This window comes from Pseudophryne corroboree, chromosome 4, assembly GCF_028390025.1.
Source record: "Pseudophryne corroboree isolate aPseCor3 chromosome 4, aPseCor3.hap2, whole genome shotgun sequence".
NCBI classification, from domain to species: domain Eukaryota; kingdom Metazoa; phylum Chordata; class Amphibia; order Anura; family Myobatrachidae; genus Pseudophryne; species Pseudophryne corroboree.
Genome location: NC_086447.1, coordinates 172963547 through 172989046, shown reverse-complemented (window position 1 = coordinate 172989046; position 25500 = coordinate 172963547). Strand labels below are relative to the sequence as shown.

Sequence of the window (25500 nt, the reverse complement as noted above, 5' to 3'; positions counted from 1 at the left end):
GGTAAGCAGGAACTTGTGCACGACTAAAGCAGTCTGGTTATGGCTATTAAACGACAGTCTCAGGTAACCAGCGCTAGCACTACAAGTAGCAGGTAAGCAGGTACTTTGTGCACAATTAAAGCGGGCTGGTTATGGCTTCTAAATAACAGTCTCAGGTAACCAGCGTTGGCAATGCAGGTGGCAGGTAAACAGGAACTTGTGCCCAATTGAAGCAGGCTGGTTATGGCTTCTAAATAATAGTCTCAGGTAACCAGCGTCAGCAATACAGGTAGCAGGAAAGCAGGAACTTGTGCACGACTAAAGCAGTCTGGTTATGGCTATTAAACGACAGTCTCAGGTAACCAGCGTTAGCAATGCATTAACAATAGCTTTCACACTGCTGGGCGGAGCTTGCATAAAAAGAACTATCAGTACCAGCATTCCTTAATAGCGGATAAATGCATTAACATTAGCTTTCACACTGCTGGGCGGAGCTTGCATAAAAAGAACTATCAGTACCAGCATTCCTTAATAGCGGATAAATGCATTAACATTAGCTTTCACACTGCTGGGCGGAGCTTGCATAAAAAGAACTATCAGTACCAGCATTCCTTAATAGCAGATAAATGCATTAACATTAACTTTCACACGGCTGGGCGGAGCTTGCATAAAAAAGAACTATCAGTACCAGCATTCCTTAATAGCAGATAAATGCATTAACATTAGCTTTCACACTGCTGGGCGGAGCTTGCATAAAAAAGAACTATCAGTACCAGCATTCCTTAATAGCGGATAAATGCATTAACATTAGCTTTCACACTGCTGGGCGGAGCTTGCATAAAAAGAACTATCAGTACCAGCATTCCTTAATAGCAGATAAATGCATTAACATTAACTTTCACACGGCTTGGCGGAGCTTGCATAAAAAAGAACTATCAGTACCAGCATTCCTTAATAGCAGATAAATGCATTAACATTAGCTTTCACACTGCTGGGCGGAGCTTGCATAAAAAAGAACTATCAGTACCAGCATTCCTTAATAGCGGATAAATGCATTAACATTAGCTTTCACACTGCTGGGCGGAGCTTGCATAAAAAGAACTATCAGTACCAGCATGCCTTAATAGCAGATAAATGCATTAACATTAACTTTCACACGGCTGGGCGGAGCTTGCATAAAAGAACTATCAGTATCAGCAATCCTTAATAGCAGATAAATGCATTAACATTAGCTTTCACACTGCTGGGCGGAGCTTGCATAAAAAGACCTATCAGTACCAGCATTCCTTAATAGCTGATAAATACATTCACAAATATATAAGGGCAGTCTACCCCCTTTTACAACATTCAAAAACAAATATGCGGGGCACAGCACTAGTGGGGAGCCTCTTTCCCTGGAATACAATATATTGCCCCCAGATTACAGAGTCTTTGCAGCAGAAGGGGTTAAGCCGGGCACATACAAATGAGGGGAGCGCAACTCCTAATTATCTAAACTTGCGGGGGTACTGTGATGAGGGGAGCCCACCCCTTTTATTATTAATTGTCTCACCGGGGCACTCATGAAGGGCAACCTACCCACTTAGTAAATATGTTCCCCAAATGCAGAGTTCATGCAGCGGAAGGGGTTAAATACCGGACACAGGGGATCTTAGGGGTGTCTACACCCTTTACTAATACTATGTCCCCTCTTTGCAGAGTTCAAGCAGCGGAAGGGCTCAACAGGGGCAGAGTTTCTGGCAGCGGAAGGGTTGTTTGCAAGTTCTCACCCATTGCTGCGGCGCTTCTGCCACCTCCGATCCTCCGCATCTTCAGCGTGGCTGTCTGGAGTCTCCCTCCTCAGTCTCCGGTCCGGTCTTCTCCTCTTCAGCTGCCGCCGCGCCGTCTCCGGGTCTTCACTCCTCTTGTGCAGCAGACTCCGGTCCGCGCCGTCATCTCTACGCTGGGGTCTTCTCGGGTCCTCGCCGTACTCCAGCCGCCAGGGGTCCTCGCTGGGGTCTTCTTCCCGGGGTCGTCCTTCGCGGTGCCTGCGCGCTTCTCATCTGCCGCTCCTTGGAATCCAGGGGACGGATGTCATCACTGCTCTGCTGGACGGGCTGCGGTTCCTCCGGCCCAGCGCTCCAGTCTCTCAGCAGCGGCGGCTCTTCTCCGCACTCCATCCCCGCTGGCACTGACGCGGCCAGCTCTTCTCCTCAGGCAGGGTCTCCGGCATTCTTCTGGCACTGGTGCTCCGGTCGCTGGTTCTCCCCTCGGCTTCTTCTCTGCGCAGACGGCCCTCAGACACTGGCAGGCAGCTCTGGACACTACATGGCTTTACTTCCCCAGGTACATATTCCCATTCCTCCAGGGGCTCCTCTGGCAGCGATCCTCCCAGCGCTGCATACTCCAGTCTTCAGGCTCTGGACACTACATGGCTCCACTTCCCCAGGTACATATTCCCATTCCTCCAGGGGCTCTCTCCTGTGCTGTGAGGCTTCTTTTAAGGGTCCTGGTGCTCCTCCACCTCCCCTCTCCTCTATGATGACTGGCTCCCGGGGCCCCAGCAACAGACCACCCCCTGGTCACTCTGCCCTACAACCCAGGGGACCCAATCAGCTGGGGACATGTTTCCCAGACTTTTTATGTTGCTGGGTAAGAAGTGACAGGACCAGAGAATTGGCGGCAAAATCCCTGTCCCAATCTGACAGGGTCACATAAAGTTCAGCCCACGATCTACTCTGGGACTTGTAGTTCCACAATGTAAACAAAAAAAATCACAAGGGGATCTCCATGGTGCAATAGCTTCAGGGTATTACATTCTTCCCCCCTAAAATTATACGTGTCCTCACGTATACACCTTAACACTATACATCGGTTAACATAAGCCTTGAACTGGGTACAGCTCTGTTGGCAAACAAGTCATTGTGTCTGGAGCACAGGCCCGCCTGCGATTCTCTGATCCTGTTCGTGACGCCAAAATTTATGTAATGTCCACCCACAAACAAATACATGACATTTACGGTGCCGAAAACTTAAACTAAATTGTGGGGTGCTAATGTGAATCAGGTTCGGGTGATCAGAGCGGCAGACCTGCTTTACCTCTCAGACACAATGACAACACAAACATAATATAGTATCCAACTCCATTTTATTATCCTAACAAAATTTACAAGTGGCAGGTAAACAGGAAACTGGCGCACAATTGAAGCAGGCTGGTTATGGCTTCTAAATAACAGTCTCAAGTAACCAGCGTTAGCAATACAGGTAGCAGGTAAGCAGGAACTTGTGCACGACTAAAGCAGTCTGGTTATGGCTATTAAACGACAGTCTCAGGTAACCAGCGCTAGCACTACAAGTAGCAGGTAAGCAGGTACTTTGTGCACAATTAAAGCGGGCTGGTTATGGCTTCTAAATAACAGTCTCAGGTAACCAGCGTTGGCAATGCAGGTGGCAGGTAAACAGGAACTTGTGCCCAATAGAAGCAGGCTGGTTATGGCTTCTAAATAATAGTCTCAGGTAACCAGCGTCAGCAATACAGGTAGCAGGTAAGCAGGAACTTGTGCACGACTAAAGCAGTCTGGTTATGGCTATTAAACGACAGTCTCAGGTAACCAGCGTTAGCAATGCATTAACATTAGCTTTCACACTGCTGGGCGGAGCTTGCATAAAAAGAACTATCAGTACCAGCATTCCTTAATAGCGGATAAATGCATTAACATTAGCTTTCACACTGCTGGGCGGAGCTTGCATAAAAAGAACTATCAGTACCAGCATTCCTTAATAGCGGACAAATGCATTAACATTAGCTTTCACACTGCTGGGCGGAGCTTGCATAAAAAGAACTATCAGTACCAGCATTCCTTAATAGCAGATAAATGCATTAACATTAACTTTCACACGGCTGGGCGGAGCTTGCATAAATAAGAACTATCAGTACCAGCATTCCCTAATAGCAGATAAATGCATTAACATTAGCTTTCACACTGCTGGGCGGAGCTTGCATAAAAAAGAACTATCAGTACCAGCATTCCTTAATAGCGGATAAATGCATTAACATTAACTTTCACACGGCTGGGCGGAGCTTGCATAAAAAAGAACTATCAGTACCAGCATTCCCTAATAGCAGATAAATGCATTAACATTAGCTTTCACACTGCTGGGCGGAGCTTGCATAAAAAAGAACTATCAGTACCAGCATTCCTTAATAGCGGATAAATGCATTAACATTAGCTTTCACACTGCTGGGCGGAGCTTGCATAAAAAGAACTATCAGTACCAGCATGCCTTAATAGCAGATAAATGCATTAACATTAACTTTCACACGGCTGGGCGGAGCTTGCATAAAAAAGAACTATCAGTACCAGCATTCCTTAATAGCAGATAAATGCATTAACATTAGCTTTCACACTGCTGGGCGGAGCTTGTATAAAAAGAACTATCAGTACCAGCATTCCTTAATAGCGGATAAATGCATTAACATTAGCTTTCACACTGCTGGGCGGAGCTTGCATAAAAAGAACTATCAGTACCAGCATTCCTTAATAGCGGATAAATGCATTAACATTAGCTTTCACACTGCTGGGCGGAGCTTGCATAAAAAGAACTATCAGTACCAGCATTCCTTAATAGCAGATAAATGCATTAACATTAACTTTCACACTGCTGGGCGGAGCTTGCATAAAAAAGAACTATCAGTACCAGCATTCCCTAATAGCAGATAAATGCATTAACATTAGCTTTCACACTGCTGGGCGGAGCTTGCATAAAAAAGAACTATCAGTACCAGCATTCCTTAATAGCGGATAAATGCATTAACATTAGCTTTCACACTGCTGGGCGGAGCTTGCATAAAAAGAACTATCAGTACCAGCATGCCTTAATAGCAGATAAATGCATTAACATTAGCTTTCACACTGCTGGGCGGAGCTTGCATAAAAAAGAACTATCAGTACCAGCATTTCTTAATAGCGGATAAATGCATTAACATTAGCTTTCACACTGCTGGGCGGAGCTTGCATAAAAAGAACTATCAGTACCAGCATTCCTTAATAGCAGATAAATGCATTAACATTAACTTTCACACGGCTGGGCGGAGCTTGCATAAAAAAGAACTATCAGTACCAGCATTCCTTAATAGCAGATAAATGCATTAACATTAGCTTTCACACTGCTGGGCGGAGCTTGCATAAAAAAGAACTATCAGTACCAGCATTCCTTAATAGCGGATAAATGCATTAACATTAGCTTTCACACTGCTGGGCGGAGCTTGCATAAAAAGAACTATCAGTACCAGCATTCCTTAATAGCAGATAAATGCATTAACATTAACTTTCACACGGCTTGGCGGAGCTTGCATAAAAAAGAACTATCAGTACCAGCATTCCTTAATAGCGGATAAATGCATTAACATTAGCTTTCACACTGCTGGGCGGAGCTTGCATAAAAAGAACTATCAGTACCAGCATGCCTTAATAGCAGATAAATGCATTAACATTAACTTTCACACGGCTGGGCGGAGCTTGCATAAAAGAACTATCAGTATCAGCAATCCTTAATAGCAGATAAATGCATTAACATTAGCTTTCACACTGCTGGGCGGAGCTTGCATAAAAAGACCTATCAGTACCAGCATTCCTTAATAGCTGATAAATACATTCACAAATATATAAGGGCAGTCTACCCCCTTTTACAACATTCAAAAACAAATATGCGGGGCACAGCACTAGTGGGGAGCCTCTTCCCCTGGAATACAATATATTGCCCCCAGATTACAGAGTCTTTGCAGCAGAAGGGGTTAAGCCGGGCACATACAAATGAGGGGAGCGCAACTCCTAATTATCTAAACTTGCGGGGGTACTGTGATGAGGGGAGCCCACCCCTTTTATTATTAATTGTCTCACCGGGGCACTCATGAAGGGCAACCTACCCACTTAGTAAATATGTTCCCCAAATGCAGAGTTCATGCAGCGGAAGGGGTTAAATACCGGACACAGGGGATCTTAGGGGTGTCTACACCCTTTACTAATACTATGTCCCCTCTTTGCAGAGTTCAAGCAGCGGAAGGGCTCAACAGGGGCAGAGTTTCTGGCAGCGGAAGGGTTGTTTGCAAGTTCTCACCCATCGCTGCGGCGCTTCTGCCACCTCCGATCCTCCGCATCTTCAGCGTGGCTGTCTGGAGTCTCCCTCCTCAGTCTCCGGTCCGGTCTTCTCCTCTTCAGCTGCCGCCGCGCCGTCTCCGGGTCTTCACTCCTCTTGTGCAGCAGACTCCGGTCCGCGCCGTCATCTCTACGCTGGGGTCTTCTCGGGTCCTCGCCGTACTCGAGCCGCCAGGGGTCCTCGCTGGGGTCTTCTTCCCGGGGTCGTCCTTCGCGGTGCCTGCGCGCTTCTCATCTGCCGCTCCTTGGAATCCAGGGGACGGATGTCATCACTGCTCTGCTGGACGGGCTGCGGTTCCTCCGGCCCAGCGCTCCAGTCTCTCAGCAGCGGCGGCTCTTCTCCGCACTCCATCCCCGCTGGCACTGACGCGGCCAGCTCTTCTCCTCAGGCAGGGTCTCCGGCATTCTTCTGGCACTGGTGCTCCGGTCGCTGGTTCTCCCCTCGGCTTCTTCTCTGCGCAGACGGCCCTCAGACACTGGCAGGCAGCTCTGGACACTACATGGCTTTACTTCCCCAGGTACATATTCCCATTCCTCCAGGGGCTCCTCTGGCAGCGATCCTCCCAGCGCTGCATACTCCAGTCTTCAGGCTCTGGACACTACATGGCTCCACTTCCCCAGGTACATATTCCCATTCCTCCAGGGGCTCTCTCCTGTGCTGTGAGGCTTCTTTTAAGGGTCCTGGTGCTCCTCCACCTCCCCTCTCCTCTATGATGACTGGCTCCCGGGGCCCCAGCAACAGACCACCCCCTGGTCACTCTGCCCTACAACCCAGGGGACCCAATCAGCTGGGGACATGTTTCCCAGACTTTTTATGTTGCTGGGTAAGAAGTGACAGGACCAGAGAATTGGCGGCAAAATCCCTGTCCCAATCTGACAGGGTCACATAAAGTTCAGCCCACGATCTACTCTGGGACTTGTAGTTCCACAATGTAAACAAAAAAAATCACAAGGGGATCTCCATGGTGCAATAGCTTCAGGGTATTACATTCTTCCCCCCTAAAATTATACGTGTCCTCACGTATACACCTTAACACTATACATCGGTTAACATAAGCCTTGAACTGGGTACAGCTCTGTTGGCAAACAAGTCATTGTGTCTGGAGCACAGGCCCGCCTGCGATTCTCTGATCCTGTTCGTGACGCCAAAATTTATGTAATGTCCACCCACAAACAAATACATGACATTTACGGTGCCGAAAACTTAAACTAAATTGTGGGGTGCTAATGTGAATCAGGTTCGGGTGATCAGAGCGGCAGACCTGCTTTACCTCTCAGACACAATGACAACACAAACATAATATAGTATCCAACTCCATTTTATTATCCTAACAAAATTTACAAGTGGCAGGTAAACAGGAAACTGGCGCACAATTGAAGCAGGCTGGTTATGGCTTCTAAATAACAGTCTCAAGTAACCAGCGTTAGCAATACAGGTAGCAGGTAAGCAGGAACTTGTGCACGACTAAAGCAGTCTGGTTATGGCTATTAAACGACAGTCTCAGGTAACCAGCGCTAGCACTACAAGTAGCAGGTAAGCAGGTACTTTGTGCACAATTAAAGCGGGCTGGTTATGGCTTCTAAATAACAGTCTCAGGTAACCAGCGTTGGCAATGCAGGTGGCAGGTAAACAGGAACTTGTGCCCAATTGAAGCAGGCTGGTTATGGCTTCTAAATAATAGTCTCAGGTAACCAGCGTCAGCAATACAGGTAGCAGGTAAGCAGGAACTTGTGCACGACTAAAGCAGTCTGGTTATGGCTATTAAACGACAGTCTCAGGTAACCAGCGTTAGCAATGCATTAACATTAGCTTTCACACTGCTGGGCGGAGCTTGCATAAAAAGAACTATCAGTACCAGCATTCCTTAATAGCGGATAAATGCATTAACATTAGCTTTCACACTGCTGGGCGGAGCTTGCATAAAAAGAACTATCAGTACCAGCATTCCTTAATAGCGGACAAATGCATTAACATTAGCTTTCACACTGCTGGGCGGAGCTTGCATAAAAAGAACTATCAGTACCAGCATTCCTTAATAGCAGATAAATGCATTAACATTAACTTTCACACGGCTGGGCGGAGCTTGCATAAAAAAGAACTATCAGTACCAGCATTCCCTAATAGCAGATAAATGCATTAACATTAGCTTTCACACTGCTGGGCGGAGCTTGCATAAAAAAGAACTATCAGTACCAGCATTCCTTAATAGCGGATAAATGCATTAACATTAACTTTCACACGGCTGGGCGGAGCTTGCATAAAAAAGAACTATCAGTACCAGCATTCCCTAATAGCAGATAAATGCATTAACATTAGCTTTCACACTGCTGGGCGGAGCTTGCATAAAAAAGAACTATCAGTACCAGCATTCCTTAATAGCGGATAAATGCATTAACATTAGCTTTCACACTGCTGGGCGGAGCTTGCATAAAAAGAACTATCAGTACCAGCATTCCTTAATAGCGGATAAATGCATTAACATTAGCTTTCACACTGCTGGGCGGAGCTTGCATAAAAAGAACTATCAGTACCAGCATTCCTTAATAGCAGATAAATGCATTAACATTAACTTTCACACGGCTGGGCGGAGCTTGCATAAAAAAGAACTATCAGTACCAGCATTCCCTAATAGCAGATAAATGCATTAACATTAGCTTTCACACTGCTGGGCGGAGCTTGCATAAAAAAGAACTATCAGTACCAGCATTCCTTAATAGCGGATAAATGCATTAACATTAGCTTTCACACTGCTGGGCGGAGCTTGCATAAAAAGAACTATCAGTACCAGCATGCCTTAATAGCAGATAAATGCATTAACATTAGCTTTCACACTGCTGGGCGGAGCTTGCATAAAAAAGAACTATCAGTACCAGCATTCCTTAATAGCGGATAAATGCATTAACATTAGCTTTCACACTGCTGGGCGGAGCTTGCATAAAAAGAACTATCAGTACCAGCATTCCTTAATAGCAGATAAATGCATTAACATTAACTTTCACACGGCTGGGCGGAGCTTGCATAAAAAAGAACTATCAGTACCAGCATTCCTTAATAGCAGATAAATGCATTAACATTAGCTTTCACACTGCTGGGCGGAGCTTGCATAAAAAAGAACTATCAGTACCAGCATTCCTTAATAGCGGATAAATGCATTAACATTAGCTTTCACACTGCTGGGCGGAGCTTGCATAAAAAGAACTATCAGTACCAGCATTCCTTAATAGCAGATAAATGCATTAACATTAACTTTCACACGGCTGGGCGGAGCTTGCATAAAAAAGAACTATCAGTACCAGCATTCCTTAATAGCAGATAAATGCATTAACATTAGCTTTCACACTGCTGGGCGGAGCTTGCATAAAAAAGAACTATCAGTACCAGCATTCCTTAATAGCGGATAAATGCATTAACATTAGCTTTCACACTGCTGGGCGGAGCTTGCATAAAAAGAACTATCAGTACCAGCATGCCTTAATAGCAGATAAATGCATTAACATTAACTTTCACACGGCTGGGCGGAGCTTGCATAAAAGAACTATCAGTATCAGCAATCCTTAATAGCAGATAAATGCATTAACATTAGCTTTCACACTGCTGGGCGGAGCTTGCATAAAAAGACCTATCAGTACCAGCATTCCTTAATAGCGGATAAATACATTCACAAATATATAAGGGCAGTCTACCCCCTTTTACAACATTCAAAAACAAATATGCGGGGCACAGCACTAGTGGGGAGCCTCTTCCCCTGGAATACAATATATTGCCCCCAGATTACAGAGTCTTTGCAGCAGAAGGGGTTAAGCCGGGCACATACAAATGAGGGGAGCGCAACTCCTAATTATCTAAACTTGCGGGGGTACTGTGATGAGGGGAGCCCACCCCTTTTATTATTAATTGTCTCACCGGGGCACTCATGAAGGGCAACCTACCCACTTAGTAAATATGTTCCCCAAATGCAGAGTTCATGCAGCGGAAGGGGTTAAATACCGGACACAGGGGATCTTAGGGGTGTCTACACCCTTTACTAATACTATGTCCCCTCTTTGCAGAGTTCAAGCAGCGGAAGGGCTCAACAGGGGCAGAGTTTCTGGCAGCGGAAGGGTTGTTTGCAAGTTCTCACCCATCGCTGCGGCGCTTCTGCCACCTCCGATCCTCCGCATCTTCAGCGTGGCTGTCTGGAGTCTCCCTCCTCAGTCTCCGGTCCGGTCTTCTCCTCTTCAGCTGCCGCCGCGCCGTCTCCGGGTCTTCACTCCTCTTGTGCAGCAGACTCCGGTCCGCGCCGTCATCTCTACGCTGGGGTCTTCTCGGGTCCTCGCCGTACTCCAGCCGCCAGGGGTCCTCGCTGGGGTCTTCTCATCTGCCGCTCCTTGGAATCCAGGGGACGGATGTCATCACTGCTCTGCTGGACGGGCTGCGGTTCCTCCGGCCCAGCGCTCCAGTCTCTCAGCAGCGGCGGCTCTTCTCCGCACTCCATCCCCGCTGGCACTGACGCGGCCAGCTCTTCTCCTCAGGCAGGGTCTCCGGCATTCTTCTGGCACTGGTGCTCCGGTCGCTGGTTCTCCCCTCGGCTTCTTCTCTGCGCAGACGGCCCTCAGACACTGGCAGGCAGCTCTGGACACTACATGGCTTTACTTCCCCAGGTACATATTCCCATTCCTCCAGGGGCTCCTCTGGCAGCGATCCTCCCAGCGCTGCATACTCCAGTCTTCAGGCTCTGGACACTACATGGCTCCACTTCCCCAGGTACATATTCCCATTCCTCCAGGGGCTCTCTCCTGTGCTGTGAGGCTTCTTTTAAGGGTCCTGGTGCTCCTCCACCTCCCCTCTCCTCTATGATGACTGGCTCCCGGGGCCCCAGCAACAGACCACCCCCTGGTCACTCTGCCCTACAACCCAGGGGACCCAATCAGCTGGGGACATGTTTCCCAGACTTTTTATGTTGCTGGGTAAGAAGTGACAGGACCAGAGAATTGGCGGCAAAATCCCTGTCCCAATCTGACAGGGTCACATAAAGTTCAGCCCACGATCTACTCTGGGACTTGTAGTTCCACAATGTAAACAAAAAAAAATCACAAGGGGATCTCCATGGTGCAATAGCTTCAGGGTATTACAGATAGATAGATAGATAGATAGATGTGTACAGTGATTTATGCTGTATCCAACACATCGGTATATGGTGGTCATTCCGAGTTGATCGCTAGCTGCTTTCGTTCACTGCGCAGCGATCAGGCAAAAAAACTGCACTTCTGCGCATGCGTATGCGGCGCAGTGCGCACGCCATCGTACTATTATAATGAACGATGTAGTTTCACACAAGTTCTAGCGAAGATTTTCAGTCGCACTGCTGGCTGCAGAGTGATTGATAGGAAGAGGGCATTTCTGGGTGTCAACTGACCGTTTTCAGGGAGTGTTTGAAAAAACGCAGGCGTGCCAGGAAAAACGTAGGCGTGGCTGGGCGAACGCAGGGCGTGTTTGTGATGTCAAAACAGGAACTGAACAGTCTGAAGTGATCGCAAGCGCTGAGTAGGTCTGAAGCTACTCTGAAACTGCACAAAATAATTTTGTAGCCGCTCTGCGATCTTTTCGTTCGCACTTCTGCTAAGCTAAAATACACTCCCAGTGGGAGGCGGCATAGCGTTTGCACGGCTGCTAAAAACTGCTAGCGAGCGAACAACTCGGAATGACCCCCTATATCTCCTCTGTGGATTGACAGTTTGCATTACCTGAAAGCTCCGGAGTAACCATAATAAGCCTCTGCATCACTGGGAGAGCATTTCGCATTTATCAGGCTTTTCTGGGGGTCACCAATACATAGCTTGCAGAAGTTAGAGTTAATATCAGAGCCAGGAGCACAGCTTTGATTGAAGTACGAACCTGAGAAAAATACACGTAACAGCTTAAATAGTAATGCCAATAGTTCATAACAGCATTCTTTCATTATTTCATTTCCAAGACAAGGATATAAACAGTAGACAAGCACGTTACCCTGCATGTCACTGCTTTGTGTTCCTGTATTAATAAAGAGTATGACAGTGCTCTTACTGCAGGTGAAATGTTAAGTATTCATTCATTCATTTTAAAATAATAATAACAATAATAATAATAATAATAATAATAATAATTAAATAAATAATAATTATAATAATAATAATAATAATAATAATAATAATTTAATAATAGAACTTAACTGAATGTAATATACACCTCTACCAAACCTATTTTCAAGTTTTCATGCTGTGTTGGTTTAGAAATTTCAATCTTTGTATTTATTTTTTGAAGGGATGCGGCTGCTGGCAGAGGAATAAATATAATGTATTGGGATAGATAGCGTTTTACGTTATGGGCCTTAGAAGTGGTAAATCAGTAATCATCATAAAATATGACATCATTTCTTTTATACACTTAATTCAGTCACCAAACATGACTCTACAATATAATTGTCTGCTACTGAGTGTAGAAATCCCCTGTTCGACGTGTATGAAATAAATGGAGGGGGTGATGCTGCTCCTCCCATGCCAACACCTATGATTGCAGGTAAGAAAAATAAGTAATTTTTGCCATTGTTACTTGGAGTTTTCCCCTTTTTGTGTTATGTTTTCATTAGTTTCTGTGTAATGATCATGTAGCAAATAGGAAATTTGCACTGTTGGTCACCTGTGGGGAATATTATTTTGTTACAAATTCCTTAAAAAATTAAGTTGCTGTTTATGTGTTCTTCATACATATATATGATATGACATACATTACAGCCACAGTGCTGTAACATCTAATATATCTGGGGACTGTTGGCCTAGCCTCATTTTCCTAATTTGTGGCAATGAATATGTAGACAAACTACTTCTATCTACCTTCTGTCTGTCTAACATTATAATAAAAACACGGCAACATACGTGAATGTGCAAATAAATGAATCATGGTGAAGCTACAAATCACAGTAATAATGCTTGTACATATGTGCATTCTCTATGTGCTGGAAGTAGGGTCAGTCTGAGCTGTGTTTGCAACTTGGACAGTGCATATACCTGTACATAAAATTGCCCCTTTGTTAATGGTTTCAATACACGTTTTTTTTCTCCCTCTATATATTCTTATCTTATCCTTGTGTGCTCTAACTGAAATACACCAATGAAGCAGCACTGGCCATCAGCCGAGGCTCCTACTCACATTTAGTAAGGGGGCTGCTTCTACCTCTGTGTCCGGAGATGAGAGGAGAAAGCCAGCTCTGGGTCTCGGCACCTGCGCAATGGATCCTGCAGGTGCTGGGACCGGCGCAGACACAGTGGTGTGACCCCCAGCTTCTATGGACTGCATAGACTGCAGTCCATAGAAGCTGGATTGTTTTGGGCTGCACCAAAGGCAGGGAGTGGCTTCCTACAGGAAGCCAGATCTATGCTTATAGCACCCCGGTCTGGCAGTCCCAGAGGGAGGAAACACATCCCAATGGGACTGCCTGTAGTCTCTATTACTGACAGGTAAGACTTCCAATAGGCAATCACTGCCAGTCACAGTGTAGGCAGTGCAGTCACGGACTGCATCTGGCTTCACAGCCCAACGGTAAAATCCCCCACTGCTGGCCATCCATTCATGATTTATATTACACAAACACTATAATGTATATAACACAGTACACCTGATATAGTCTCAATGTAAATGCACTCTCTACTACACTTACCAATATCACAATTGTTGTTTTTCTTATTAATAAGACCAACAGGAATATTCCAGCCAGCGGTGCGCCCTACAGCTGTGTGACATGATGTCTTCCCCTTAAGACTGTTCCATGAGATATCCTTGTTGATTTTCTTCACAATGGCAACAGCATAATATGTACCTTTGTAGAGATCACAGGAGAAATAGAGATCTTTCTATCCATACCCAGACTAGATAATAATACTTCTGCGTAAAAAGTTACAGTAGATATGCCAGCTGCACATTGTATTGTACTTCTTCAGAGAGGTGCTAATGCACAGCAGTATGCAGCTTCGTATTGTGATTTTAACACTATGCATGCTTCATAGTCGAGTGCACACATCTACAAATGATGGCGGTTATTTCCACAAGCGTATGGTTCGGAGTGGGCGGTGCCGTCACACAGATGAGTATAACTTGGAATATGTACAGATGTCCACACTCACATTTGTGAATGCATTTGTGGCCAAACTGATTTAACTCTTCAGCCCCAAAATCAGCAAATAGTGTATTAGTGACAATACAAAAGCCAGTGCTGATACAAGAGTATTTTTGCATCCAAGATGAATTTGGATAAATATGCCTAATAACATTATTAATGGAAATAAAGAAATGTAACCTCTCTTTCATTATGGGTTATTCACAAATAGCATAAATGTCACAACTGCTGCACAAATGCATAACTGATTTTATACAATTGCACCAAGTTTTATGGGGGAAGCATATTAGATTTGCCAGGTAAAACCTGCATGGTGCAAATATCTACTCTGTCTAATGGGTGGTCTTCAGTTTGCCGTCTGTCGGGATCCCGGCGCACAGTATACCGGCGCCGGAATCCCGATAGCCGGCATACCGATACTTTTTCTCCCACTTGGGGATCCACGACCCCCCTGGAGGGAGAATAAATAGCGTAGCGCGCCACCGTGCACGCAGCGTGGTGAGCGCAGCGAGCCCGCAAGGTGCTAATTTGCGCTCACGACGCTGTCGGTATGCCGGCGGTCGGCATTCCGGTGCCGGTATCCTGGTCGCCGGGAGCCCAGCCGCCGGCATACCCTACTACACCCATGTCTAATACTAGGGAGATAGGTGGCCACGGCAGATGCTTGTGAAATGTACAGTAGGTGTAGTACAAACTTATAACCACCACTTCCTGTGCTGCTCGTCCTCCAAATGTCAACTGACGGGTCAGCAGAACTACTCTGAGATGGCGCCATGCCACTGCCAGCGGGGGACTAATTAGCATCGATGGCAACTAGGGAATATCTTTAAAAATGGTGCTTCTTGAAAACTGTTGTTTAAATTCTGACTGATTACTTTTATTCATACTCAAATACACACTGAAAATAAATTAAGTCAGAAGGCAGAATATTAATATGACAGGGATGAGTAATGTACAGTAGGTGTAGTATAAACTTATAACCACCACTTCCTGTGCTGCTCGTCCTCCAAATGTCAATAGAACATCAATATGATAGGGATGAGTACCATGTGCATACTCAGCGTGGAATGAGGTGTGGCCTCGTAGGGAAGGAGGTGTAGTATCATGGCACACCCCCATTCTCATCTCACTGGGAGTGCACCTAGCACTCCTGGACATGTTGGACTGCCCCCAGGCTTTCACTGCACTGTGAACAGATGATTTCTATGGGGGCTGCAAGGCTGTCAGATTTTCTCCAGGTGGCATTAGCCTCTAGTAGCCTGTGAGCTACTTTTTCACAGTTTTTTACGGAGAGGGATTCTCCGGTAGGGGACCTGAACCAGGAAGCAGTGTGCAGATGGCGTTGTGCTATCACACTGCTTCCGGCTCTCTGTCAGGATGGGCTCTTGCTCAACATTGGTAAATTTGTGTAAAAATTATTCTTTTAATTTTGCATATTTGCACAAAAACTATCTCATCTGCATAAAAAAATGCAGATTGTGATAAATATGCCCTCTAGTATTAGATGGTATTCGGTTTATATTACACCATACTTATCACAGTATTGTAATCTGACAGGTCTATCTAAGTACCCTTAAGGTAGCTCTGATATCCTGCTGTTTAAAATGACTTCACCTACAGTATATCTAGTACAGTATTTTAGCAAATTAAATATACTGAATACTCTACCCTGTGTTTTTGATCCACTGGTTCTGCATGATTTTGTATCATCTGTAAAGTGGGAGAAAAGAAAAAGCATAAGACAAGTAACTTTTTTTTTAAAGATAACAAAACATAATGAATGTGTGTAAGTCAAACCTAATCTACTACACACACACATATATACATGTGTGTGTGTGTGTGTGTGTGTGTTTATATGTGTGTGTGTGTGTATATATGTGTGTGTGTGTGTGTGTGTGTGTGTGTGTGTGTGTATATATGTGTGTGTGTGTGTGTGTGTGTGTGTGTGTGTGTGTGTGTGTGTGTGCGTGCGTGTAAGCATTAACTCTGTGGTAGATTTTGGGATGTCCTTACATTGATTGACACAGGGGGTAATTCAGAGTTGATCGCAGCAGCAAATTTGTTAGCAGTTGTGCAAAACCATGTGCACTGCAGGTGGGGCAGATATAACATGTGCAGAGAGAGTTAGATTTGGGTGGGTTATATTGTTTCTGTGCAGGGTAAATACTGGCTGCTTTATTTTTACACTGCAATTTAGATGTCAGTTTGAACACACCCCACCCAAATCTAAAGGCCAGTACTGACGGGAGAGATGTGTGCTGAGCGATCTTAACACAGACCGCTCACCACACATCTCTCCCCCCGCTCAGCACAGTGCGATGTGCTGAGCAAGGGAGGGGCGACAACAGGAGGCCGCTCACTTCACAGAGCGCTGAAGTTGGGCAAAACCATGTGCACCGCATGGTGGGGGGGGCAGATATAACATGTGCAGAGAGAGTTATATTGGGGTGGGTTATATTGTTTCTGTGCAGGGTAAATACTGGCTGCTTTATTTATACACTGCAATTTAGATTTCAGATTGAACACACCCCACCCAGCGCCGTAGTGCGCCTGCACATGCGGGACGGCCGAAGGCCGTAGCAGGATAGCGATCGCCTCTGCCTGACAGGCAGAGGCAATCGATGGGCGGCAGGGGGCCAAACGCCGCCGTTTCGTAGGCACGATACGGCCAACGCCGGCGTGACCGGACTGAACGGGGGGCGGGCCGCAGCGGCTGCATGACGTCATACGCAGCCGCTGCGGGCCAGGGAGCGAGGAGTAGCTCCCTGCCAGCACGCTAAAGCTGCGCTGGCTGGGAGTTACTCCTGAAGTGCAAAGGCATCGCCGCTGTGCGATGCCTTTGCACTTCTGCGAGGGGGGCCGGACTGACATGCGGGGCGGACTAGCCCCGTGCTGGGCGTCCCCCCGCATGTCAGGGAAGATGATCGTAGCTGTGCTAAACTTTGCACAGCTATGATCAACACAGAATGACCCCCATGGTTTTGCCCAACTGCTAACAAATTTGCAGCTGCGATCAACTCTGAATTAGGACTACAGTATGTCAGTTTCTAAAGTGAAAGCGGGCATGAATTCCATATAGGATAATTCCTGAAGGTTAATATTTGTGATTCTGATAGAGGCAACATTTGTACAAAAGATAAGGAATAGCCTTACCTTGGTTATAGTACTCTCCAAGTACTGGGACCAGCCCACATTGGCCCGCTGTATACATGTACCCTCCATCCAGTGTCACTGCATCAGCTTCACCTTTCTACAAAGACCACAAACACATGAAATGTCCCCTGGTATAATATACATTAAACCCTGCTACTAAAGTTTACTATCTCTTATTTATTACATATACTGTACATAGCTATATAATAATTTCCTGAATTTGCGTGCAGGGGGAGACAGGGTGTGTCCCAATGGCCCTTACTCGTACTAGGGAGATTGAGCAGACCTAGCACCACAAGAGGGATAAAGGCAAGGGTGGGGTAGGGGAAGGACAGAGCAGAGTAGAGCAGGGCGGTAGGGCGTAGAGCAGCAGTCAGAGAAGGCACAGGGCCGGACATATTTATATGTACTGTATATAAGAATGTGTATGTATGGACCTTGGCTTGGCCATAGTAGACTATTCACTTTCTTATTGTTCAGTGCCGGCGTTGCTTTGGCCTTGTGCTTTGAATCATTGTCTTGCTGGAATTTAAACTTTCTACCAAGCTCTAGTTTTGGGAAATGGGCAGTGTTAGGTTTGCGCCACACATAGAGTTTTGAATTGGGTCCAGAAACCTCAATATTTGTATCATCTAAAGGTATACTGTATGTACTTGCGATTTTAACTATATACAATTTTGCCTATACTAGAAACTAGATTATATACTTTCTAGTCAAAATTGCCATGTCTGCACAGTCTATTTGTTCTTGCGGAAGTGTGCATCGGTATTGCAAACTGTGTACACACAGTGCGATAGGTGCTAACTTTTTTTGACTGTTTTGACTATATAGTCAAAATTCTAAGCACACATCACACCGTGTATATGCACCTTAACCACAAAACCTTATCCCACATATTAGCTGGGTGACACTGATGTTTTCTGGTAAACTCTAGATGTTTTTGATGTGGTTTTACTTCATTAATGATGTCATTTCAGTCAACCTCCCATACAGGCCAGCTGAATGCGGAGCTGTTGATATGGATGACTGGTGCACCTTCAGTCTCAGCCACTGACCTCTGTAGCTGCTTCAATAATTATATAAAAATCTATCACGCACTTGCACGCATGACAGTCTCATCGACTTTCCTGCTGCCCCACATGGGATGGTGTAGTCAGGACGGTATAACAGGGTGCGTGGCATCATCGCGGGTGAGCGGTTTGGGGGCATGGATGCGTGATCGTAGCCCCACCCCTTCCTATTCAGTGCTCAGATTACCGGCACTGAATAGCAGGGGGTGGGACTACGATTACGCAATTCAGTGCAAACCGCTTCATCGGCCACACCACACTGCCCAGTATGAATGGACGGCTGAGGGAGGCTGCGGGGGTTGAGGCCAAATCCAGGAGACTTGCCTAACTTTTTGGGAGTGCCACCATATTTTTCAGAGAGTAGGCGAGTATGATGCCTGCTCTGTAGTGCTAGTGAGTTGAGAATTGCATAATTAGTAAATGGGTGACAAGGAAATTAAATCTGACAGTTACATTTAGAATTACATGAAATGACAATTCTTTGCTTAATAAATATGGTACACCAATTAGTAGGCGGTTGTATTAATCAAGGCAAGAAATGATAAATAGGGGAGCACATTTGGTATAATGGTTGGCTTTACTGCCTCAAAGCACTGAGATCTTGGGTTCTTTTTCCTCCACGGCCCTAACTGTGTGGAGTTTTTATATTCTACTCGTGCTTGCGTGGGTTTCCACTGGTGTAACAAGAAAAAATTAAATATTATAACTGATTTTTGATTCATGAATATGTTGAACACATAGATGTCAAGTATACAGCAACTTATGGATGGATAAAACATAAGCTATTTCGTCTTAGGACAAGTTTCACGTAGACTGAGCAAATAAAGGAGAAACAGCTAAAACAAGCAAATGGCAGAACCATGGATCACTTCAAGTGATAATGGAGGCTGAAATAGCAAGAATATAAAAGGGTGATTTATCAGAATATATCAGCTCTTCTAAAAAGGAAAATATGATGTGTTGCTTATAACAACCAATCAGATCCTAGCTATCAATTTTTTTTTCAACATTAAATTTTTTATTTATGATATAGAGTCAGAACAAAAACACAATAAAGACAACAGAGAATAGAATAACAATGGGGCAAAAACAATATCTGGGGGGGGGGGGGGGGAGACAGGACATCCCAAAGCTGCGCAGAAAACAGAAATATATAGACAAATCATGGATTCACTACAGGTGGAGGGTCAACCAAGTCACAGGGAGGGCTCTGTATGGTAGGGGAGGATGGTAAGATCCCCTTATTCTTGGAAATGTATGTATGCCATGGGAGCCACTTCATGGTAGGGGAGGAAGGGGATGTAGAATATGCAGCGTCCCTGGTCTCCATCTCAAAATGGAAGTGGGTCTTAGAAATAACTTTTGCAAAGGGAGGGGGGGAGGGAGATTTCCAGTTTTGAGCAATTGTAGCTCTGGCTGCAATTAAAACGAGGCCAAGGACATAGCGAATTGACTTGAGGACAGTATCTGGGAACCAGTGCAGCAACGCTAAGGAAGGGGCTTGAGTCAGGCTAAGGTCAGTGATCGAATTAATAAGGTCATATACTTTCATGATGGCAGAGGCGCCAGCAGAATTTAGAGGTGGTCGGCCAGATCGTGTGTAGTTTAGATGGGGTGATATACAGTCTATGTAATAGCTTAATGTGCATTTCGGTGTGGTTAGTACATTTAGAAAGGGAGAAAGAAGAAAGATGAATAGATTCCCACTGTTTAAGAGTGAAAGTACGATGGAGATCGGCTTCCCACTTAATTTGAGCGGCAGATTTAGTTGTGGTGATCGGGGGAGACAGCAAATCATACCAATCAGAAATGGCTCCACGAGATGAAAGTTTAGTCATTCTATTCAGGACACTGGTAGTGGGGAGTTGAAAGACGTTAGGGCTAGTGGCCGTATCATCTATCCAATGTTTAAGTTGGTAATAATAAAGCCAGGCCGAAGGGTCAAGGTTATATTTAGCTCGTAGATCAGGAAACGGCAATAGGGAGGTTGGGGAGAAGATATCAGTGAGGGATTCCAAACCTAAACGTCTCCAGTAGGAGAAATGGAGAAAGGGCAACACTTTATCCAATGCAGAAAGAGAAATGTTTCTAGTGGGCACTGTAATGTGAAAGGAAGGTGTGAGTCTAGAGTCCCAAATTGTCAGGGCGTCGGTTAAGGAAGAGGGTGACAAAGGGTAGCAGGGACGGAGTTGTCGGGGTAGCCATAGGAGGTCGATAAGGGGGAAATTTCGAAATAGGGCACGTTCTAGATCCACTCATGGTTTAGAGTGGGGGGGGGGGGAGACAGGACAGACAATTGGGAGAGCATAGACGCTTCATGGTACCTGAGTAAATCGGGGAGTGTGAGGCCTCCCTGTGACTTAGAGCGGATCATACATGAGTGGGCCAATCGAGGAGGTTTACACTTCCAAACATATGATAACATCAACCTTCGCATCTGGGTTAACAGTTTACAAGGAACTGCATAGGGGATGGCACAAAATAAATACATGAGTTTTGGTAGCAACATCATCCTAAAAGACGCAAGGCGGCCCAGCCAGGAGACCTCGTAGCCCATCCAAGTAGAAGTAAGTGAGGTTAGGTGAGCCAGTAGAGGCACATAATTGAGAGAGTGGACATTTTGGAAATGAGAAGGAATGGAGATTCCCAGGTAAGTTAAGGAGGAGTCTTTCCACGTATACGGAAAGTGCGCCTTGAGAGATTGCAAAACAGAGGTTGGAATATTAATAGGAAGGGCATCCGATTTCGCTGTGTTCAACTTAAAATATGAAGCAGCGCTAAAGCACCCCAAAATATCATGTAGGATGGGTAGCGAGGTCCCCGGGTCAGAAACAAACAATAACACATCGTCTGCAAAAAGGCAGAGCTTATGGGAGGCATCACATACAGTAAGACCGGGAAATTTCGAATCATTTTGGCAAGGGGTTCAATAGCTCACACGAATATGAGCGGGGAAAGGGGGCACCCCTGCCTGGTACCATTGGAGATACGAAATGGGGAGGAAAGAAAACCATTACTAACTAGCTATCAATTTCTAAGCTTTACTAGATAATGATAACTAGATTCTGATTGGTTGCTATGGACAGCACATCCACTTTCTATTTTAGAAGGTTTAATAAATCTCCACCTAAAGGAGATAATGTAGGAATACCTGGAGAAGTAGATGTAAACTACAGGAGATCAGAGATATGATGAGAAGGGAATAATCAACTAAGGTGGCTGAAATATCCAGGAGGATTGGTGGCTATGGCAGCTACAACAGAAAACATGTTGAGCTTACTACATACTTGCCGATATTCGGTACAGCAGGGGGTGTGGTGCGCATGAAGAGCCATGGTAGGGGTTAATGAAGCTATAAAGGGGCGGAACGGGGGGCATGGCCATGTGATCACATCTTTGTGGCCCCACCCCTGCAACACAATGCTGAGATTAGCACAATTATGCAATTCAGCATGAATCGTGCCATGCCCCTTCACCCCAGACCGCCTACTTCAGTCAGCAGCGTGGGGGCGTTTGCAGGGCAATGTGGGGGAAATACGGGCAGACCATGTCAGGCCAGGAGACTTGGCTACACTTTTCCAGGAAGCCGGGAGTGCCACCTGATTTGTGGGAGTATCTTGGCCATTCCTGGATAGTAGACGGCTTACTAGCTGATTCCACATTGTATTGATATGTATTATAAACATACATAGGTCTCCATAATTTATTTGAAAGACAACATATATTTATAAGTAAAATGTATTGCTTTGTTTTGTGGGACAATGCTCAATAATGCCTAATTTCTGAATGCACATATACTGTACAAATTCACAATACTGCTATGTAATCCAGTGCTTGTTACAGATGTGTCCTTTTACGCTCTGGCTTCAGTTGCGCCAAGTAGCCGCTCCCAGGTGACTTGCTGAAAATGGGCATTTTATTTTTATACATAAAACAGGTTCAGTATGATTGACCGGCGAACGGGATGCCAGCAGTCCCCCCTTAGTGCCTAACCCTAACCTCCCCCTGGTGGTGCCTAACCCTAATCCCCCCCACCCTGCAGCCTAACCCTACCCACCCCCCTCCCGCCCGCCGCAGCCTAACCCTAACCCCCCTGGGTGGCACCTAAACTTAACCCCACCCCTGAACCTGACCCGTCTGCTATACTTGTGGTCGGGATGCCACCGATAGGGTTTCCGGCATCAGTCTGCTGACTCTGTCGGTATTCTGGCGGTGTTGGGATTCCAGCGTCCGTATTCCGACTGCCGAGGTCCCGACAGCCTTTATCTTAACCGCATTCCAATAAAACAACTGGGAGCCACAAAACTACATTGCTAGATTACTCTGATTAATTTATATGCAACATTTGTATATCTGTGTGCAAGTGACTCTGAATCTGTGTACAACTGGCTCCCATGCAGTGGATATAGCTTTTCCACATGCCAAGCTCAATTGTGTTTAAACTTTGACTTTGTATGTGTTTAAAACTATGTGGGTAAAGTCACAGCCCAGTATCTTTAGTACACTATAGGCCTAATTCAAGGTTGATTGCAAAACAACATTTTCCTCTCATGGGCAAAACCATGTGCACTGCAGGTGGGGCAGATATAACATGTACAGAGAAAGTTAAATTTGAGTGGGGTGTATTCAAACTGAAATCTAAATTGCAGTGTAAAAATAAAGCAGCCAGTATTTACCCTGCACAGAAACAAAATATCCCACCCAAATCTAACTCTCTCTGCACATGTTATATCTGCCCCACCTGGTTTTGCCCATGAGAGGAAAATGTTGTTTTGCAATCAACCTTGAATTAGGCCCTATGAGTACATTTTTGCTAATTCTGCAATGTGCATAACATGCAAGAAGACAATACGCTACTCTTCTTGGAGCGGTTCAGTCATGCCAGACGTCTTGCATTGTATGGTGCATAGATGTTTGATGTATCCGTACTTGTAGATTAGCATTGCACAAGAGAAATGCAGAGTACAATAAAGTTTGCGCCATATAAAAAAGAAATGAGTCAGTCCACAACAGGACATAAACAACATCATTTAAATTGCAAAACTTTTCCGTTTGCACGTGTGACTTGTATCACATACTGCTGATTTGTGGTCCAGGATTTGTATTAGATTAAGACTACATTTTGTTTTTCACTAAAAAGTAAAATCTTCCTCACCAATATCTGCAGGATACATTCATCTGCCGAAGAGGCCTCAGTACATTCAATGGTCCCGCCGGTTACCGGTGTCCAGTTATCACACTTTATCTTCTCCTGCCTACTTTGGGTGCACCAGCGCAGAGTCTCCTTGGATGGAACGATATCCACTGTAGTAACTGACAAATGGGAATTGTCACAGTCATGTTCCCATACAGATACATGAACACCATCATACACTATTACTTGAAGTCTCAAAAATAGCACTTAATTTCTTTACCTATTTAAAGAAAAATAAACATTGTTAATAAAATATATTACTGACCCTATATATCAATATATGTGCCTTACCAGACATTGCTTGAATGGATTTATAAAGACTCGCTCCTAGATACAGGAAAGCATCCATTGCAGACGGTAGGGGGATTAAGCTTGCGGCAGAGTTTTTGAAAAGCGGATTCTTCCCATACTTGGAGCTGGATAATTTGATTTCTTTATTCTATATTCAATAAAAAAAAACATTACTAATTACATTTTTATTGTGCATACTGAGCAACTGCTGTTATATGGTTGTCTTATACTTGATAAACAACATATATGGATGTGCTTATTCCAATAACTGTTTGATGGAATATATCTGTAAATTTGGTGGAATATGTTTGAGATATTGCTATCCGGTGTGAGAAATATATCATGACACTGGAAACCTAATTAAAAACAATAATTAATATATTCTTAAATTCTATAATGAGGCATATGTAACAGAGGAGTGTAAATGCAATTCACATAAACTGTAATTTATAAGCAAATTGCTCATCTATTGCAGGAATGCACAATCCCAAAAAGTACTGTATCACAGTGATCAGTGGCGTAAGGTCGTCCCAGTTGCCCGGAGGCAAGATAAATATTGGTGCGCCCCCTGCATATATAGATAAATATATGTTCTGGAATTAAAACATGTATTTGTATTAACTTTTCATTGCCATTTATTTTAAATTACACATTTCTAAGCAGTCATACACAGTATTAGAACCCATGACCTGTTACACAGAAGGCAGTCACCTTACTGATCAAGCTGTTTGCTCCTGTAAGCAAGGCTGCAGATTCTAATTATATGAAGCTACTTAGAATTGTCAATTCAAAACCATTTTAACTAGGCAGTTCTATGTACTGTGCATGTACACACTACATAGATCTGCTCAGTCACTCGCAATGCTGAGTGCTCCTCTGATTATTATTTTACAAGCGTCAAACCCAGGATTAGAACCCACAACCTATTACACTGGAAACAGTCACCTAACTGATGGAGATATCTGCTCCTGCATGGGAAACGTGAGATTTCTAACTATATGAAGTTACGTGTAGTGGTCAGTGAAGTAACTTCATATAGTTAGAATTATCATATGTGCTACATAGGAGCTGATAGCTCCATCAGTAAGGTGCCTGCTTCCAGTGTAATAGGTCATGGGTTCTAATCCTGGGCATGACACTTTTACATGTGCATCTATAATAAAGAGGGTGTGACTTGTAAGGTGCAGGGACTAATGGACTAGGAGGGGAGATGGTGTCGCTGAACACAGGGGAAGGAGAGGTTCCCCCCTATAGAGCAGGAGCCCAGCGGCAGCCGCCTCCATTACCTCCCACAGTTACACTGCTATACTGATTTTATTTGCAGAAGAATACCATGATATGTCTGTAAAACGAATGTCGGACTTCACACAGTATGGAAATTGCAGCTAACTGTATCTGCCCTCTCTTCTTCTTGCCACGGGGTATATGTGGGTACACCCACATGGTTTAAAGCTATATTTATTAAAGGTTATATTTTGTTATTGCATTGCTTTGTGGGTGTAAACCACAAAAGAGTCTTCTTTTTTTTCTCTTTGTGTACATCTCTTATG

The 25500-nt window shown here is 44.9% G+C and overlaps 1 protein-coding gene across 1 annotated transcript in view; it reads right to left on the bottom strand.

The window, feature by feature from the left end:
• The window catches only part of LOC134909108 (serotransferrin-B-like), a 77750-nt gene that overhangs the window by 9753 nt on the left and 42497 nt on the right, over window positions 1–25500 (bottom strand). The window contains exons 8-13 of the mRNA XM_063915545.1: window positions 23951–24098; window positions 23621–23778; window positions 17396–17492; window positions 15911–15952; window positions 13787–13945; window positions 11838–11988 (exon numbers count right to left, since the gene is read on the bottom strand). Of these exons, the coding sequence (XP_063771615.1) occupies window positions 11838–11988; window positions 13787–13945; window positions 15911–15952; window positions 17396–17492; window positions 23621–23778; window positions 23951–24098 (755 nt within the window). The remainder of the gene's footprint in view (window positions 1–11837; window positions 11989–13786; window positions 13946–15910; window positions 15953–17395; window positions 17493–23620; window positions 23779–23950; window positions 24099–25500) is intronic.